Genomic DNA, 18,679 nt, shown 5'->3' with positions numbered 1-18,679 from the left:
TGAAAAAATGAAAGAATTTTTTTTTAAAAAGAAACAAAAAAATAACTGAAAATTATAATTTTTTTTTTTTTTCAAAAACAAACGAAAAAAAGAAAAAAGACTAGTTTTTATTTTTTGTATAATTTTTTTGTTATTTTATAATTTTATAATTTTTCTTTTAAATTTTAATAATTTTACAAAAAATATTTTTATCATTATCATGACATTAATATTTTTTAATAGTTTAAGAACAACATCCACACAATTAATAATTCGTAGAAAGATGGACAATGGCGTGATAGTTCGAAAGCCTTAAAGTTTGTATTTTTCCAATTCTCAAAAAGTTTACAAAACAAAAACAATTTTAAATCTATTTTCGACTTGTTTTGTGACCCCCAAGAGTCCAAGACCCTAAGTCGAGAAGTCACCGAACATAGTCCCAAAAACACCCGAAATCCCAATTGCTCAGGTTCTCCCCCTTCTCCAGAACACTGTGAGGATGAACCATAATCAGCAATCAAGTGATGGTATGCACGAAGATGAAGCTGCGCTCTCCGATTTCCTTGCATCCTTAATGGACTACACTCCCACTGTAAGTTTCTCTTTTCCTAGAAAATCTGCCTTTTTTTTTTTTTTTTTTTTTTGGAAATTCCACGCAAAACTGTTTTTAGATGCATCTGGAGAATTAATCTTATGGTTTTTCCTTGCTTGTATTGGATTTCGCTTTCAGATACCGGACGAGTTGGTGGAGCATTACTTAGCCAAGAGCGGGTTCCAATGTCCCGACGTTCGACTGTAGGTACTTTTTGTTCATCGTTTTTTATCTTATTTTATTTTTTCAAAATAGAGTCGGTAACTTGCAAAGAAAGAAATTGCAGTTTACATCGTAAAGAGGAAATTCAAAAAAAAAAAAAAAAAGATCATTTACATGCCATATATCTTGGTCACATAGGTTGTTTTGTGGTAGGGAAGGAAAAAGCTTGAATGTCTTTTGTTTATTGTTCTGAGTTCTTGATGTTCTTCCAGAAGTTAATGTTTTCACTTAGAGTTTGAATGAGGTGTAGTCAATACTGGCTTATGTGGTCAACCCGTTCACTATGACTTGGTTCTCTTAGATCAAGTGTTAAGATAAACTCATAAAGTATAGGTAGTAACAAGAAAGCTATATCTTCTTACACTGTCTTACTGAATGTAATTCAGCTAGGGAGATTTTTTAAGGTATAACAATTATGTTACTCGGTTAGGATGAACTCTTTCTGCCTGTGCCCTTTTTCTTCCGTGCTAGTCTTTGAGTGGTATTAGAGCATTACTCTTAATTTTTATTTTTTTGGCTACAGGGTTCTGATTGACGATACTGTTTCAAGTTTCTGTAGTCTATAGAGGAGGTTGATTGACTTTGATAAAAAGCACTCTTTCCAATTTGTTTACCTATTATTTGTCTCTTTTCCCTATTCCAGTGGGTGTGTCAAAGAGGATTGAAAAACTTTAGAGGGATTTTTTACGGGGTGGAATGGTTGATGAATTTAAGTTCCATTTTAGTGAATTGGTTGAGAATTTGTTCTTCATTGAAGTCGAGTGGTTTGGGGGGGGGGGGGGGGGGGGGGGGGGGTTAGAAACCTGATTCAGTTTAATCTAGCTCTATTGGAAAAATGGTTATGGTGTGATGCTATGAAGAGGGGGAGGCTTTGTGGAGATTGGTGTTGTAATCTAAATATAATACTTTAAGGGGCGGTTGGTGTTTTAAGGAGGTAACGGGGCCATTCGGAGTGGGAGTATGGAAGGAGGGGGTGGGAAATTTTTTCAAAATTTGTCAGGTCCGAGTTGGATGATGGGTCAAAGGTTAGGTTTTGGCATGATATGTGGTGTGAGGACCAACTATTGAATATATCTTATCTGGACTTGTACAGTATTGTACGTTGCAAGGATGCTTGGGTGACAAATCATATGTAGTTTCGAAATGGGAGTATTTGATGGAATATATTTTTTACCAGATCCGTACATGATTGGGAGGTGGATTTGGTCTCCTTTTTTTTTGGAGATGTTATATTCTCTCAGAGTAAGGCAAGGGGATATGGATAGAATATGTTGGATCCCTTCCAAAAGGTGCAAGTTTGAAGTGAGATCATATTTCATGTGTTATCCATACCTTTTGAGAGTAGTGTTCTTTGAATGGATGATGGCATTGGAGAAAATATTGATTTTGGATAACCTGAGGAAGAGGAACATTATTGTGGTGGATTGGTGTGGTATGTGTAAGAAGAGTGAGGAGTCCATTAATCTTCTTCTTCTTCTTCATTGTGAAGTAGTATGAGATTTATGGAGTTCGCTTTTCAACCTGTTTGGTGTTGTTTGGGTTATGCCTAGAAGGGTGAAAGAGTTGTTGGTGAGTTGAGGAGGCTAGGTGGGACGTCGTAACATTTTGGAAGTTTGGAGGTTGACTCATTTGTGTTTAATGTAGTGTATTTAGAGAAAGCGGAATACAAGGAGCTTTGAAGATCGAGAGGCTTTAGTGGTAGATTTGAAAAAGTTCATGTTCAATTTCCTTTACACATGGATAGCAACACATAATAGTTTGCTTTTTTCTAGTTTTCCTGAGTTTTGTTAAAAGCGGTTTTTTTTTTTTTTTGTATACTTCTTGTTTACTAGGGTTGCGTTCTTCGGCCCTTTGATACTGAGATTGAATTACATATAAAAAAAAAGTTTCCGTAGAGGAAATAGAATATCTTGAATATATTGTCTATTCTCATTCTTGTGGCTTTTTGTGAAAAGAAAAATGTTTTTAATAACTTATTTGTTTTTAGGAAACTGGTGGTTGTTTGAAATGGAGTTTTGTTTCAAAAACACAATTTCAGTCGTGCTATCCAATGTAAAATTGTGTTTTGGAAAAGCGATTTCAAAAGTACCATAAATCCCTAAATAGTTATGAAACTGCTGTATCTTTCAAATTCCAAAAAAAAAGAAAAGAAACACTTTTTAACAAAGCTCCTTTATTCATGATCATCAACAATTGATGATTAAAAAGCTCGTGTCTGTGATGTGGTTGACTATTTCCATTGTTCGTTCTTGAGTGTATTTATAACTTTTTTTTGATAAGTAATAAGCTGGTCTTATTAAAAGTGTAAGGCGCCCCAAAGTACACCGGAAGTATACAATACCATTTACCTTTTGAGCTGAAATTTAGAAGCTAATAATCGGATATTGTTATCTTATGCAATTGGATTTTCTAGCCCGTTGGAATTTTTTTTTTTTGATAAGTAAGAAATCAATCTCATTAAAAAAGCATAAGGCACTCCTTAGTACACTGGGAGTATACAAGGAAACACCTAATTAGAAAGAGAAAAGCGAGCGAGAAAGTCAGTAAATGTAAAAGACAAAGGGTAGACTTAGGCGGTAGTCCAAAAGTACAAAGCCCGTGGGAGTTAGCTTAGGCGTTAAGTTCACATCTTCTTACAGGGAAAGAAAAAGTTTATTTGATGTTCTATTTCTTCTTTTCTTTTCTTATTTTTATTTTTTGTTGCTATATCCTGTCTAATTAAGTTTTATTTTGCTTTATTTTTTCAGAATTAGGCTGGTAGCTGTTGCTACGCAGAAGTTTGTAGCTGAGGTTGCAACCGATGCCCTACAGTATGCTTCTGAACTCTTTCTTATGTCGTTTCATCATATATGTACGCACAGACACATGCAGATACACCAAAATTCACATGCAGATGCATAATTCGGAGGTTTTCTATGGTTTTGGAGTATAAACTGCAATGCAACAAGCGTTAGGTTTTGAAAGAGAGGTGTAGGGGTGGGAGTGGAAGTTGGTGAAGTTTTTTACTTAGCATAAATATGTTTATGCTTTTATGCAAAAAAAATTCAGTAATGGCTGATGTGTAAGGGGAATGTGGGCTTACTATTTATATGCATTCAACAGTTATTTGCGGTGCACTTGGCTTCCTATACCTCCCAGGCTACTCAAAGTCTGCACCAAATATTTAAATAACTAATTGAAAAATAGCACGTCCTTCCACTACAATGGGCTGGGGAAGTTTTTTGTTTTTGTTTTTGTTTTTTTTTGAAGATTGCATTCAAATGTTTGAGGGTCTGAATATATGTGGTCAGTAATTGGATAACAGAAACCAATCTGTGAGCCAGCTTGCTTGGATTTATAGTGCAAACTTAGACCTAGTATGGTTTTTTCAGAGTATAGAAGCCTTGCAACACGTATGCTGTGGCTTGTGATATGTGTATGTTTTGGGTTAGTTTGGATCCTACCTTGATGTCAATTCGGTCTTAAAATTTTTTCATGGAAGATTTATGGGTTGTCCACAAATTTGCTCTCCTTAGTGCTTGCTTTTCTAATTTGTCATTAAGATGTTTAACGTTGTACACCGTCTAATATAGGCAGTGCAAGGCAAGACAGGCAACAGTAGTTAAGGACAAAAGGGATAAGCAGCAAAAGGTGCGTCGAATGATTTCTTTTTGTGTCTTTTTATCATGATTAATTCTGGCTAGCCTAAGCTTTTTCCTGGGAACAGGATAAGCGCCTAATGTTAACAATGGAGGACCTCTCAAGGGCACTGCATGAGGTAAGCACTGAAGTGTTTTATATTGTAATCTTCGCTAGCAGTGTCAAGCTATACTTACGATAATTATATTCTATTCATAAGAAATTTGTGTGTATGTGTGTTTTGGAGTGGTTGTAGCTCAGTGGTAAATTTGGACGCTAACTTTTGAAATTTTAATTTGAATTCAAGACATGAACTATGGAAATTTGTAAAAAGAATAAGTGTGTTATAAAATGTTATATGACTTAATTAGATGTTTAAGAGACACAAACATGTAGCAGTGCGAAAACTATATGATTATTGCACATATTCTTCTAGTGGAACAAGATGGGTTTAAATGTGTTAATTGAGCTGCATAAATTTGGCATGCATGGAAAAAATATGGGTTTAAATGTGTTAATTGAGCAGCATGAATTTGGCATGCATGGAAAAGACATCGGCTTAAATGTGTTAACTGAGCAGCATATTTTTCGCATGCTTTCTAGCATTTACATTTTGTTGGTAATTAAGTGTTACGATTTATTTAGTATGTCTTAACACCAACCCTTTGGGAAGGGTTGCAATAATCAGATTCAGTACTGCGGTTGATATTACACATTTTTTTTTTTTAAATAAAAAAAGTAAGAAACATAAACAGAGGATGGATGTGGACTTTCCCTCTAATAGGGGTCTCTCTTCTATACTTCTTATGTGCTAGGGTTGTGTCCTTCTACACTTTCTAATGAGATTGAATTACTTATAAGAAAGAGAGGATAGATGTGGAGAATAGTGTTTCGAATAATAAATGTGATAAATTAGAAGTAAAGAAGCATGTCATGCTATCAAATTTAAAGGAATGATCCAGGTCGTAGGACTGCATGATCTTATGATCTGAAAGTCAAGAGCGATCTTGGTTGGTTCAAACCTGCTTCCTGGTGGGATTGTTGTAGGATGGCTTTCCAAGTCATAGGATTGTGTCAAATCGCTATATGATCCTAATGAAATGAAATGGCAAGGGGGAGAGAGAGAGGGAGTGGAGGGAGGGAGGGAGGGAGTGATGCGAGAGCTGCTTCAATGAAGAGGATGTCTGTGAAATGCCATAAAGCTTTTCAGTTATAACGACCACATTGGCGTGAGGGAGGGAGGGAGGGATGCGAGAGCTGCTTCAGTGAAGAGGATGTCTGTGAAATGCCATAAAGTTTTTCAGTCAGAACGACCACATTGGCGTGTTATTGTAAAGTTTCTCTGAGTTATCTAGCTGAGGGGCAGAAAGGCTGAGGAGAAATTCTCATTTTTCTTTTCTTGTTTGGTCAGGCATGTCTATGTGTATGATATTCTTTGGAATCTCCTTTCTTATGAGTTGGGTTGTGGGCATTTCATTAGAGTAATTTTTCCAGCTTGCCTAAGAGCCCTATTTAACGGGCTGTCCAAGGCCCACCTAATTGGAGAATTGAAGTGTAATTAAAAAAATATTAACACTAAAAGATTAAAAATGTTAGCACTAAAAAAAGTATTAGGTCATCAATCTGCAACTTATGCCCAAAACATATTTTGGGCATAATGTTGTTGCATTCTTTAATTAATAGAAAAGTGGTATGTAAAAACTTTGGGTATAACCTATTGGATTATTTAATTAATAGAGAAGCGAAATATATAAAATAGTAAAAGTTGTAAAACTAATGTATAAAAAAGTTCAAGTTAAAAGCATGGCTGCAAGTATAGAAAAGACAATGATAAGAAATAAATGTATTGCTTCTATACTTCTTGTGTACCTGTTCTTTTGCTTGTGTAATTACTATGAAAAGATAGCGATTTCCTTGTTCTTTTTTCTTTTCCTAATTAGGCGTTTCTCTTGAATACTTCCTATGTACCTGAGTTGCTCTTTTTAATGATAATTCGCTTACTTATAAAAAAAGAAAAGAAGAAATAAATGTATTGCTTAGCACTTAGTTGAATTAAGTGTGATACTTAAGGAGACTTTTTTCTCTGCAACAATGGAGGATCATTTGGTTCTACGGTTAGTTTTTGACCACTTCTCTTCAACTCCATAGGCAGTTTGTTCCTGCCCTAGTGACGGCGCGTGAGAGCGCGTCCAACTAGGGGCTCGACATTTCATCCATCCTCTCTCAGATTCTATCTCTTTCAGCCTATTGTCTGGTCCTGTAACTTGATCTTTGGTATTCTCTTACGTGTCGGCGATGTAGATTTTTGGGTCTTGGTCGTATTAGTCCTTGGGGGTGTCGATGATGGATAAGGTTTTTTTAGTAGAGTCGAAGGCTTTCACCTTCTCGGTTTTGGATGGGGCGTCGACGTTGAGGGTGGAGGAGAAAAGGAAAAATTTTCTGGGTGTGGTCTTGTTGAATGTCCAGAGCGCCGATTGGCTTGCGTCGACTTTGGAAATGATGTTGGGTATCCAGTCAGAGCAAGTTCTTGTGAAGTCATTTAGAGAAGGATCGAAGGTTCTAATTGCTAGGAGAGGCGGGAATAGAGCTGGGCGTTTCTTAGAGGTGACTATGTTCGGGTTGGGCGGTCGGAAAGGATCCATTGTCATCCCCGAGGGCCGTGGAGGGTGGGGATGGCTTAAATTTTCAGATGAGTTGAGAAAGGTTGTCGTTTCTGTATCAGTTTCGGCGAGTGGCAGGCTAGACTCTTCTTCTACGTCGGAGAAGAAGGTGTTGGAGGAAGAACGACCGACTCTGGGCTTGGCTCCAAAGTGGACGGGGCCTTCTTTTGTGGAGGTTGTGAGGGCAGATTCAACCACTGTTGCAAAGAAGATGCCCAAAGTGGGTGATGGTCAGTCCGGGTTAAGGGATTCGTGGGCGTCTCCTTGCGAATTCGATCTTCTTCCGGCGATGCGGCATGCAGAGGATTTTCCGAGATTGGCGGTGGATTGCTTCTCTTTGGAGGCCCACAGACTTGTTTTGTCGGGCAAAGACCAAACTGAAGATCCGCAGGGTAAGGGCTCTCATTTGAAATTTGAATCTTCGAAATTGCGGACGTGGCGCAAGTTGGGGTCCGGTTTTTATTTGGCTTTGGGCCGGGCTGTGGGGAGAGTTCTGAGCCGTTTTACCGGGTCAGGGAAATTTCGAAAAAATGTGGGTTTTCGCGTGACCCAAATCGAGCGGAAACCTAATGTCTCCTGTTCGCCGACAACCTTGCCGGAGACGAAAACTGAAATGTTCTCTGGGTTGGATCTGTATCGGATTCTTCCTGGGGGTGTGAAGGTGTCAACGGTGGGAGATAAAGTGGGCGTGAGTCCAGATTCCTCGGTTGAGATCTATCCTAGGCCGGAGTCCGTTTCGGCGACTGTTACAGAGACAGATTCAAGATCGATGTGTCTTTTCGGGGGTGAGACGAGCAGATCCCAGGTGCATTCGGAGGTTTCTAACTCGAGGGTGTACCCAGCCACTATCATGTTCGGTTTCCCCCCTTCTCCGGCGCCGGAGTTGGGTTTTCCGGTGGGTTCTACTACTACTCCATTCAAGTTTATGCCTTTGGGGAAGATTCAGTATCCTAATCACTCTTTTGCCGATCCGTCTCGCGCTGGTGCAACACTTTTAGGAGAAAAGCTGCGTTCTCCCCTTCCTATGACGGCCTCTAAGCCTTTCCAGTGTTACTATAGAAGGGCGAAAAAATTGAGGGAAAGGCATTCTGTAAAGTGGGATGATGGGCTACTTTTCGACTCTTTGCAAGCTATGAAGATGTCAGTTGATTTCGTGGATAAGAGGGCCTCAGGTCAAGTGCCGCCAGCGGAGAAGGTGGTAAAAAATCCTGCTAGAATGAAGGCAACGACGTCAGTGAGTCAGGGCCTGTTTAGGAAGGGGTTTCTTAATCTTCCCCCGATTTCAGTCCAAACGGAGGTGCCTCAGGAGGTTAACAATGACGGGGTGGTAGTTCCTTATTCTCCTGCGAGTGGTTGCTTGCATGATTACTCCCAAACTCGGAATTGGCCAGTTGGCGGTGATCATAATGGGGAGATTGTAGGATGGGAGGAGGATGAAGATGATTATTCGGAAGTTTTGCCTTTAGATTGGGCGTTGGATGGGGATCTTGGGGAGGGGGCTTTGGCTGTTCGAGACGCCATGGAAGAGGAGTTCCAGGTTTTTGCGCGCCAGAAGTCTAAAGGAAAAAAGGAAATTCTTAATTTGCAGAGTTCCATCAACTATGGTGACGCGAACTATCCCTCTAGTCGTAGGAAAGCCGGTCAAGGGAGGATTCTTCCTTCCTCCTCCAAGCCTTTAATTCAGGACAAATGTCAAGAGAGGAAGCAAAAGCTGGTGGTGGGTCAAGGAAAATATGATTATCTCCTATAGTTCTATGGCTTTCCTCTCTGCCCTTGAGGAGGAACATAGGCGATGGGATATGAATGAAGATTGTGAGCTTTAGGGGTGTAGGGGCTTAGGGTTGGGTGGTTTTGTGGTCTGTTCCTTGTCGGGTCGGTTGTGAGGTTGTCGCTTCTAGGGGAGCCTTGCGCCGTTTTTTAATTCGTTTTTCTCTTTCTAGCTAGGTGCATTCTCTTGTATACTGCCGGTGTATTAAGGGGCGCCTTACGCTTTTAATAATACCAACTTATGACTTATCAAAAAAAAAAGTGTGATACTTAATAAATTAAATGAATTATCAAAAATTACACAATATTAATGCCTAATACAAGATTTAAGACAATGCCATGTGTTTCAAATGTAAGACTTGGTTGGATTATATATATGCACATACATACTTTTTCCTTTTTTGATAAATAAGAAAGGTTTTATTAAAAAAACGTAAGGCACCCTAAGTACATAGGGAGTATACACAGGAACAATCAAACCAGCCCACAAAAAAAAACCCAAAAAATCCACACGGACCTAAGCCCTTAAACCCGAAACCCACAAGGAGCACTCAAAGCTAATAGCACGTGAACCTTTCCTTTCCTTTGCCTAGAGGGCACGCTTGCATCACACAAGAACAACCAAACCAGCCCACAAAAAGAAACCTAAACAAACTCATAAGGACCTAAGCCCTTAAACCCGAAACCCACAAGGAGCACTCAACGCTATAGCACCTGAGCTTTTCCTTCGCCTAGAGGGCATGCTTACATTGCCGTAGTTAGTGGAGCTTTTCAGATTCAACACCTCTCTCCTCCCTTTGATCTTAAGATGTGCAACCATTTTAACCCGATCGAAATCCTCTTCAATGGCATCCAAAATTGCGAAGAACCGATCTTCATCCTTAACACCATCTGACACCCAATTCAAAGGTATGTCGGGAGGATAGACACCCAAGGGGTAAGGGGAGTCTCCATCCTCCCCAACCCAAACCTTATCGCCCTGATCCCACACAACAATCTCCTTAGACGGGCCAAAACCTACTGCCCACTTATGAGATTGGATAAAGCCGTCCGACCTGCAAATCACTCCCTTTTCAGCGATTGGAGAAGCACAACCACCCAAAGGGGAGGGAACACTCGGGAGTTGTGCTGCTTAGTTGGGAAAGGTGTTGACTTTTCTTGAGGTGTTGTTCAGTGATGGAAGGTCGTAGTTTAAAAGTCTCATGATGGACCACTATTGCACATATTGGGTGGTGTGTCATCGAAGCTAGCGAGTGCGTGACTGGTTGAGGATGGCATTTGAAGGTCCTACGTGGAGGCTTTGATAGGGGTGAGGCAACCTCTGGACTCTACCACGTTGAATAAGGAAACCATTGGTTCCCTAGAGGACAGATTCGTGCGGGGAAGGGGTGGTAGTGGAAGGGGGCATTTGTGCTAGCTGGCAATCCCAAATTCCTTATTAACTATGTCAGTATGGAGGAAACTAACGTTGTTATAAGTGTGCCTGGAGACAGCTGCTAGTTTTGCTTAAAATGGTTGTGGAGCATTGCATTGAGCGCTTAGAGGAGGGTCAAGATTTAAATGGACTTGAGATTGAGACAGGCAATGCGAAGGAATGCGAATCGAGGCCTATGTCTAAGGGGAAGGCCCTGCTCACATCGGCTTCTTGTTCAAGGGATTTAATTCCAGGCTTAAGAGCCTATAAGTCTGCAAGGTTAAAGCTATCTAGGCCCAGGCTTTTGGGAGAGGGGGTTTCTCTCGAGGGTGTGGGTGCAAGAGTGGGCTTGAGTTCAAACTAGACCGGTTGTACAAAGGATATATGAAGCCCATTACTAAAGTGGGGTCCTAGTCACTCGTGAGCCTTGGGTGTGTTCATCCATACCCCAAATGCGTTGACTCAACCTGCTAAGCGATCAAAGGGGCTAGATTTGAGTCGGCGTAGGTATTGGGCTTCAACCTAATGCCGGTGCAAGCCCAAGACTAATATCAAGTGGATCATCAAACAGGGCAGTATGAGTTCTCGATCGAGCGAGGGAGTGGGTTAGGGTCCCTCTGTCACAACAGTTGGTTGCCCGGGTGCCCTGTTGCCGTTCCCCACGCTCGATGTCCGTTGTTTTGGCGGCGACCGACATGGGAGTCAATGGTGGTTCCCTCAATCCTCTAATCGACGACGCCTTCTTCCAGTGGAGCTTCAGTTTGTTCCTCAGACCTCGTCGACTGTGCTAGTGTAGGAGGTGAGGCTTTGCTTTTAGTTTGATAGGCCATTGGTTCTGGGTTCTTTTTTAGATGGTTCTTTCGCTAATGATGAAGTAGACACATCTTCTATTGGAGCTGCAAGGCCTGTGGGATCTCATTAGGTTGTGGATTGGGTGCTAGATCACCGAGATGGGAGAAGTGGTCGTAGGACTAAATCTTGGGGCACTCCTTCCTTTGTTTGGGGGTGAGAGTTTAGGGAAGGAGTAGGAGAACTTATAGGCTCCCTTGCCGGCAAGCTGTGATTCTGCGTTAGTCTTGGCCATATGCAGTGGGGTTGAGATGATTCCTTCGAGTTTGGTACTCCACCACGAGGAGGGCTCTAGGGATGATGAGACCTTGAATGTTCATCCCATCGCAATAATTGAAGAGACAATCTTGCTTGTTGTAGAGACTTCCGAATGGGTAGTTCTAAGAGTCAAGAGCTTCTGTCATATTGTGGGGATGTCTTGTGAGGGGTTTGAGGGTGAGCTCATGGTGTTGCTCACAGCCATTGAAGCGAGCAAATTTCAGAATGGCTTGGCTAGTTCATCTAGTCCTGTGTCCAGGTCAGTTAACAGAAGGTAGCGTGAATTGAAGAGGTTAGCATGTTTTGTTAATTATGACAGTAAGGGAGGCCAGTCCAGCAATGGAAAAGGCAAGGGTAGGGGTATATAGTGCTCTTTATAAAGCCAAAATTTTTGTCGTGGAATGTGAGAGGGTTAAATGAGTGGAATAAAAGGTTGTGGATCAGGAATCTTCTTAGATATTGGAAGGTGGATGTTATCTGCTTACATGAAACTAAACTAGAGTGTCTCTTTAGGACTGTTGTGTGCTGTTTATGGGGGTTGTATTAATGTGGATTGGTGTTATTGGGTTCTAAAGGGGCTTTTGGTGGGATGGGATAGGAGGGTGGTAGAAAAACCGAGTGTGAGGGGCCGTGGGGGCTTTCTCTGTGGCTTGTTCCTTTAGAAATGCTGATAACTTTGAGTGGTCTTTCGCCACTGTTTATGGTCCTAATGTTGCAATTCCAAATGGGAGTATTTGTATATTTTTTTACCGGAACCGTACGTGATTGGGAGGTGGATTTAGTCTCCTCTTTCTTTGAGATGTATTCTTTCAGAGTAAGGGAAGGAGATGGATAGAATATGTTGGATCCCTTCCAAAAGAAGTAAGTTTGAAGTAAGGTCATATTATCATGTGTTGTCCATACCTACTGGTTTCCATTTTCCTTGGAATAGTATTTGGAGAGTTAAGGCTACTTTGATAGTGGCGTTCTTTGTGCGTATGGTAGCATTAGGGAAAATATTGACTTTGTATAACCTGAGGAAGAATGCCATGGTGGTGGATTGTGTTGGGAATATATCTCAAATATACAACGAAAAAACTCAAGAAAAAGCTTCATGAAAGCATAGCATAAGGTCAAGCAAAACAAAAATTTCAAGACAAGAACACTATCTATGGGCAAAGTCGGCTACCAAAGGTTGATGGGCTGATTTAGATCCTCTTGCTCCTCCTTCAATACACACTTGTAGTTTAGGGGTTTTGAGATCTCTAAACATTCTCCTCAATTCTGATTATGGGACCAAGAGTGTGGGCTCTAATGCCTACACAAGCCCCTTAAAATAGGCTCGTGTCTTATGGTGGAAGTAATATTAGGTCTCCATGTTAAAGTAGGACTTGGAAAACCTAGTCTACCATCTACCCCATACACGACCAAGGTAGGGAGTGTCCTTGTGTAATTAGGTCAAGTCCAATAAGGGATAATAATCAGCTTGGGAAGGGACTTAAAGGGAAAATAAAACTAGTTCCAATAGGCCTAATACACTTGTCATCTCATGACTTGTTCTAGGTTACTATTAATTACAATTTTTTGCTCGAAAAAATTGTACTTGCACTCTAGTATTTATTTTTTTGATAAATCAAAACTCCCAATGAAATCTTATAATTGCATTTGACCCCTCTATGAAATAATCCATAGTCGAATTAAAGTCATAAATAGACCGTCACTTTAATTTACTATCTCTCAATCCTTGACTACCCAATTTAATCTCTTGATTATTCTTTTACTATTGAAATCATATTTCATTAGTACATTTACTTTTAGTAACTCTTTACTAAAATATTCAGGCTTGAGATATAATCAATTTCCATTAAATTTATCTTAAGGGGATATTTCATGTTGCATTGATTAAATCAAAGGATTATGGATTCCATCTTGAGGAGTAGTGCTCCTACAATGCTACATGTGAGCACCCAACACTGAGATTTTGACCACAAAAGATCTCTCCTAAATGTATCAAAGTGACCTCCACTTCATATTTGAGTTTACATTCCTCTTAAGATTGAGAGTCAATGCTATACACAAACGTGAGTTCAAGTTATTCATATTGACAGTAGTTATAATAGAATAACAACTACATTACTTATCAAAAAAAAAAAAAAAAAAATAGAATAACAACTCACATGATCTGTTCAGTGCATTGTCACCACACTAACATATCAATCATAGCATGGTTGATATGTTGTAGTCTTATCAAATGGAATGCTTAGTTCCATTACTAACTATGAACTACAATTTATAAAACTACAAGGTTTATGACTTAGATCTTCTTTGTGATAATCTCATTGACACATTTAAGCCATATTCAATATAACTTAAGGAATACATGTATATATACAAAATAATATGCACATGTACAATATAATATGCCTAATGTTCTCATATAATTCAGAAAAGTACTTTATTTAATAAACCAAAATGTCATATAAAAGGAATTGGCTTATAGGGCATAAACTCTAAAAGATTGGCGTTGTATGTGCAAGAAAAGTGGAGAGTTCATTGATCCCCTTCTTCATTGTGAAGTAGTAAGAGATTTATGGAGTTAGCTTTTCAATTTGTTTGGCGTTGTTTGTGTTATGCCTAAAAGGGTGCGAGAGTTGTTGGTGAGTTGGGGATTTTAGGTGGGACGTCGTAACATTTTGGAAGTTTGGAGGTTGGCTATGTTATGTTTATTGTGGTGTATTTGGAGAGAACGGAATGTAAGGAGTTTTGAAGATCAAGAGACTTTAGTGGTAGATCCGAAAAAGATAATGTTCAATTCCCTTTACACATGGATCGCAACACATAATAATTTGCTTTATTTTTTTTTTTTTCCCCAAGTTTTTCTGAATTTTTGGACTCTTGTTCCTCTGTTTCTCAATATAGGTTTTCTTGAATACTGTTTTTGTATTAGGGTTGCGTCCCTTTGTGCTTTACTAATGACATTGAATTAATTATAAATAAAGAATGACACTTAAAGGTCTTGTCAATGTGCATGAAGACCAGAGAATCGGGCATAAAGGGGGGGGGGGGGGGGGGGGGGGGGGGCTCCTGTAGCTTGATCCTCCATATTCAATATAACTTAAGGAATACATGTATATATACAAAATAATATGCACAAGTATAATATAATATGCCTAATATTCTCATATAATTCAAAAAATACTTTATTTAATAAACCAAAATGCCATATAAAAGGAATTGGCTTTTAGGGCATAAACTCTAACAGATTGGTGTTGTATGTGCAAGAAAAGTGGAGAGTTCATTGATCACTTTCTTCTTCATTGTGAATTAGCAAGAAATTTATGGAGTTTGCTTTTAAATCTGTTTGGTGTTGTTTGGGTTATGCCTAGAAGGGTAAGAAAGTTGAGTTGGGGAGGTTAGGCGGGCCGTTATAACATTTTGGAAGTTTGGAGGTTGGCTCCTTTATGTTTAACGTGGTGTATTTAGAGAGAGGGGAATGTAAGGAGCTTTGAAAATCAAGAGACTTTAGTTTTATAGCCGAATAAGATAATGGTCAATTCCCATTACACATGGATCGCAACACAGTTTGATTTTTTTCTAGTTCTTCTGAATTTTTGGACTTTTGTCCTCTTTTTCTCCTCAATAGAGTGTTTTTCTTGTATATTTCCTGTTTATTAGGGTTGCGCCCCTTTGTGCTTTTCTTTTCTAATGACATTGAATTAATTATAAAAAAGAAAATGACACTTGAAGGTCTTGTCAATGTGCATGAAGACCAAAAAGTCGGGCAGAAAGAGGGGGGGGTGGGGGGGTGGAATCGTTCCTAGTTCTCTTGTAGCTGGATCCTCTGGAACCACACGAATCCTTAGTTAGAATTGGGATTCCAACTCAGCATTCTTTGAGATTTTGAGAAGAGTTGTTCTTTGGAGAGCATAGTACGCTGAAAGTTGTAAGCTGTGATCTTCCTTGTGGAGGCAATGCTAGTATGATATATGAGAGAACCGTCTTTCCGAAAAGGATATAGAGTAATTGAAGTAAAAGAAATAAAAAAAATAAAATCTCACTAAGCTCGTGACAGATTTTAAGATCATATCGGTTTGGTCCTCAGTTTTGCTCTAGCAGTAAGATGTTGGGATAATACTTTGCTTGGATACGCTTCAAGTTTTTCTTATAAAACTGCATCCTTATATATATATATATGTGTGTGTGTGTGTGTGTGTGTGTGTGTAGAGATATACACACAAATTTGTAGATATACATATATTTTATAGCTTTAATGAACAATTTGATTAGTCATGCATTACATTGGTCTATCTATGCTTCTGTAAAGTATTCCTGGTGGAACAGTTCTGAGACCCAGTAAAATGACTCATTTATTGGTAACAGTGCCATTTTTCATTAAACCTATACCGACTCAAGGTTGCACATTTTACTCATAAATGACAAAAATTTAATGCAGTGAGGCATTTGACTAGGTCATGGAATGTTAAGTTCGTAAACGGAAAACGATCATCTCTATTTCAAACGAAATGAAGAGTATCTATTTTATGGTCATGATTTAAAGTTGGTGTATCTAATGGTATACATAATGTCACATTATATGAAGTCAATGATGACACATTTTTTAAAAATTTAAATAATTTGACAATATGTACACAGTTAGACACCAGTTTTAAATCCTGACCATTAAATGAATACTTGAGGATCCTTGTTCTAAATAAGTATCCACAGGAATATGGATATACCCAAGATTACACATGCGAATGCAAAACCCATATTCTCATAGGTGAATAGAGGAATATTTTATTTCAATGACAACAGGAATATTATTCTTCCTTACTTTGGATACAGTTGTTTGAAAATGATATTAGAATTACTTGAATCTTCACTGCCAGTTGTGTCTTTGTTGCTGTTTAGAACTGGTCTCCATGTCCTGGTAATTTTTGTCCTATAATTCAATCCTTTGATTTTTATGTGTACTGATTTTGTTATTATTATTATTATTATTATGAATTTTTGTCGTCATGGTAATATAAAATTGATCCCTTGGTATTTTGATTGTCAGTATGGCGTGAATGTGAAGCACCAAGAGTATTTTGCGGACAGCCCTTCAACTGGGATGGATCCTGCTTCAAGAGATGAATGAAAAGTTTTCAAGTCCCCTATCTAATATATGCTTATGAAAATACTGCTACATAGCTTGTGATGCTTAGTCTCTCTTCTGCAATATTGTTGCCAATGGCTATCTTGACAAAATCTAGCCCTTATTATGCCTTTACATTGTGAAAAAAAAAAAGACTCCTTATTATGTGTTTTTCCTTCCTTTATTAATTCTTTTTAATAAGATTACTGCTGAATCAGCGTAGAGATACAAGTATTTGCAATTAATCCAGCACTACCCCCATGAATGGTGCTATTGTTTTCCCTTCTTTGGGTGCATACATGCATACATGATACATACATTTAAATCGTTCAATTTTTCATCTTGAATTTGAATGGTAGATAAAAACACATAGAAATGCAAAATTATAGCACTTACTTTTAATGAGTAACGTGGCTCTTCACACTCATTTTACACCGGTTAACGTGGTGTGTTTTAAATGGTTGTTCTTCTCGGTCACTTTAAAAAATAAAAAAAAAAGTTAAATTAGAAAATGTTACGTCAGTCGATTTTGAAATAAGTGTAATAAATAAGTGTAAATAGCAGCTTTATAGTATAAATTAAGGTTTTAACCATCATTGCCATCCAATTCTCAATTTTCCTCCAAATATCAAATTGTTGCATTTGACCTCATTTAAAGTGTGAGTTTCAATGCTTTGTCCTGTCTCTAAATAAACGCTTAACTTAGATGAAAAGCATGACACATACGTTATTCATGCCCACTAGTAATATGGACTGATCAAATTTCTCTTCAATAATCATTTGAAATATCTGGAGTACACTTATGAATTATTGTCAAATGTCTTTTCAAAAAAAAAAAAAAAAAAAAAAAAATTATTGTCAAATGTCAATAGAATCCAATTTTCATATAATAATTGAATTGCCCCCAAATGATTCTGCAAAGGTCTAAATATCCCTGTCAATTATTGTCAAATATTTGAATGGCCCCGCCATATAATTTTCATAACGTTAAACTAAACATAACTTCATTAGTGACATGTGCATAGTTTTCCCAAATCGTAACAACATATTCTTTTGATGCATGAATCATGATATCATTGCAACATCCATCACTAAAAAAAATAAGGGTTAAGCAATTTATTGGTACATGTGATTTGAAAATTTTATTTTTTGTTTCCTGTACTTTTCATTTGTATCATAGATGGTACCTTTAGTTTGAAAAAAGACGAAATTAGTACCTCTGTTAGTTTTTTCGTCCAAAATCTAACGGTTGGACATGTGTCGACTCCTGAGAGTAGACATGTGTCATAATGTAAAAAAAAAAAAATTAAAAAACAGAAAATAAAAAACTTTAAAAATTAATAAAAAATCAAAAAATTGAAAATAATAAAACTTAAAAAAAAAGTACTAAAAACTTAAAAAAAAAGAAAAAAAAAAGAGAAGAGGAGCCACCCCTATGGCTGGTTTGGGGGTGGTTTGGCCACCCCCAAGGGCCTATGAGAAAAATAGAAAAAAAAAATTTGGGGTGTTTGGTGCCACAAAGAATTTTTTTTTTTTGGGGGTGTTTGGTGCTACCCTCAAGGGCCAAACCCCAACTATTTTTTTTTGCCCTTTGGCCCTTGGGGGTGGCTGAACCACCCCGTGGCCCATGGGGGTGGTCTGGCCACCCCCAAAACGGCCATGGGGTGGCTGCCACCCCATGGTGGCCTCAACCACCCCTCTTCTTCATTTTCTTTTTAAATTTTGTTTTTTTTTTTAAAGTTAAAAGTTTTATTATTTTCAATTTTTTATTAATTTTAAAGTTTTTCATTTATTAATTTTTTTTACATTATGACACGTGTCTACTCTTAGAAGTTGATACGTGCCCAACTGTTAGTTTTTGGATGGAAAAACTTACGGAGGTACCAATTCTCTTTTTTTTTTTTGAAAGTACAAGGAGCAAAAAATAAAGTTTTTAAATCATAGGTACTAATAAACTGTTTAATCCAAAAAAAAGAAAAAGAAAGAAAAAAAAGGCATTTTACAGCATTTTAATTCTCGGTGTTTCTCCTGAACGATGAAAACTTTTTAGTTAAGGTCGTTAATTCGATACGACAATAATTTCTTGGTGTATGGGCAAGAATGCCCAGGATTTGAAAATAATTCTCTGTCGTTTTTTAAATTGTTGTGTTCTTTTTATGGAAGGAATTTGTGAGAATGTAATAGCAGATATTGCTTGAATTGAT

The 18,679-nt window shown here is 38.2% G+C and overlaps 1 protein-coding gene across 1 annotated transcript; it reads left to right on the top strand.

Annotated features, from left to right (window-relative positions):
* Positions 1-338: 338 nt before the first annotated feature.
* LOC133866472 (transcription initiation factor TFIID subunit 10) lies at positions 339-16,756 on the top strand. Its single transcript, XM_062303009.1, has 6 exons — positions 339-571; positions 710-774; positions 3,541-3,603; positions 4,366-4,423; positions 4,500-4,550; positions 16,398-16,756. Exons 1-6 carry the CDS (start codon positions 479-481, stop codon positions 16,476-16,478), a joined length of 411 nt encoding a protein of 136 aa, XP_062158993.1. The 5' UTR covers positions 339-478; the 3' UTR covers positions 16,479-16,756.
* The last annotated feature ends 1,923 nt before the right edge of the window (positions 16,757-18,679 follow it).

Source organism: Alnus glutinosa, chromosome 4, assembly GCF_958979055.1.
Source record: "Alnus glutinosa chromosome 4, dhAlnGlut1.1, whole genome shotgun sequence".
Lineage (NCBI taxonomy): Eukaryota > Viridiplantae > Streptophyta > Magnoliopsida > Fagales > Betulaceae > Alnus > Alnus glutinosa.
The sequence above is the reverse complement of the archived record's forward strand: the minus strand, read 5'-3'. Positions and strand labels throughout refer to the sequence as shown.

Bases quoted from the DNA above. Each gene is read 5' to 3' on its own strand.
- LOC133866472 (XM_062303009.1), top strand. From the start codon at position 479: ATGAACCATAATCAGCAATCAAGTGATGGTATGCACGAAGATGAAGCT. The intron at 4,424-4,499 runs GTGCGTCGAATG...TCCTGGGAACAG, and splicing joins AAAGGGATAAGCAGCAAAAG to GATAAGCGCCTAATGTTAAC. The intron at 4,551-16,397 runs GTAAGCACTGAA...TTTGATTGTCAG, and splicing joins TCTCAAGGGCACTGCATGAG to TATGGCGTGAATGTGAAGCA.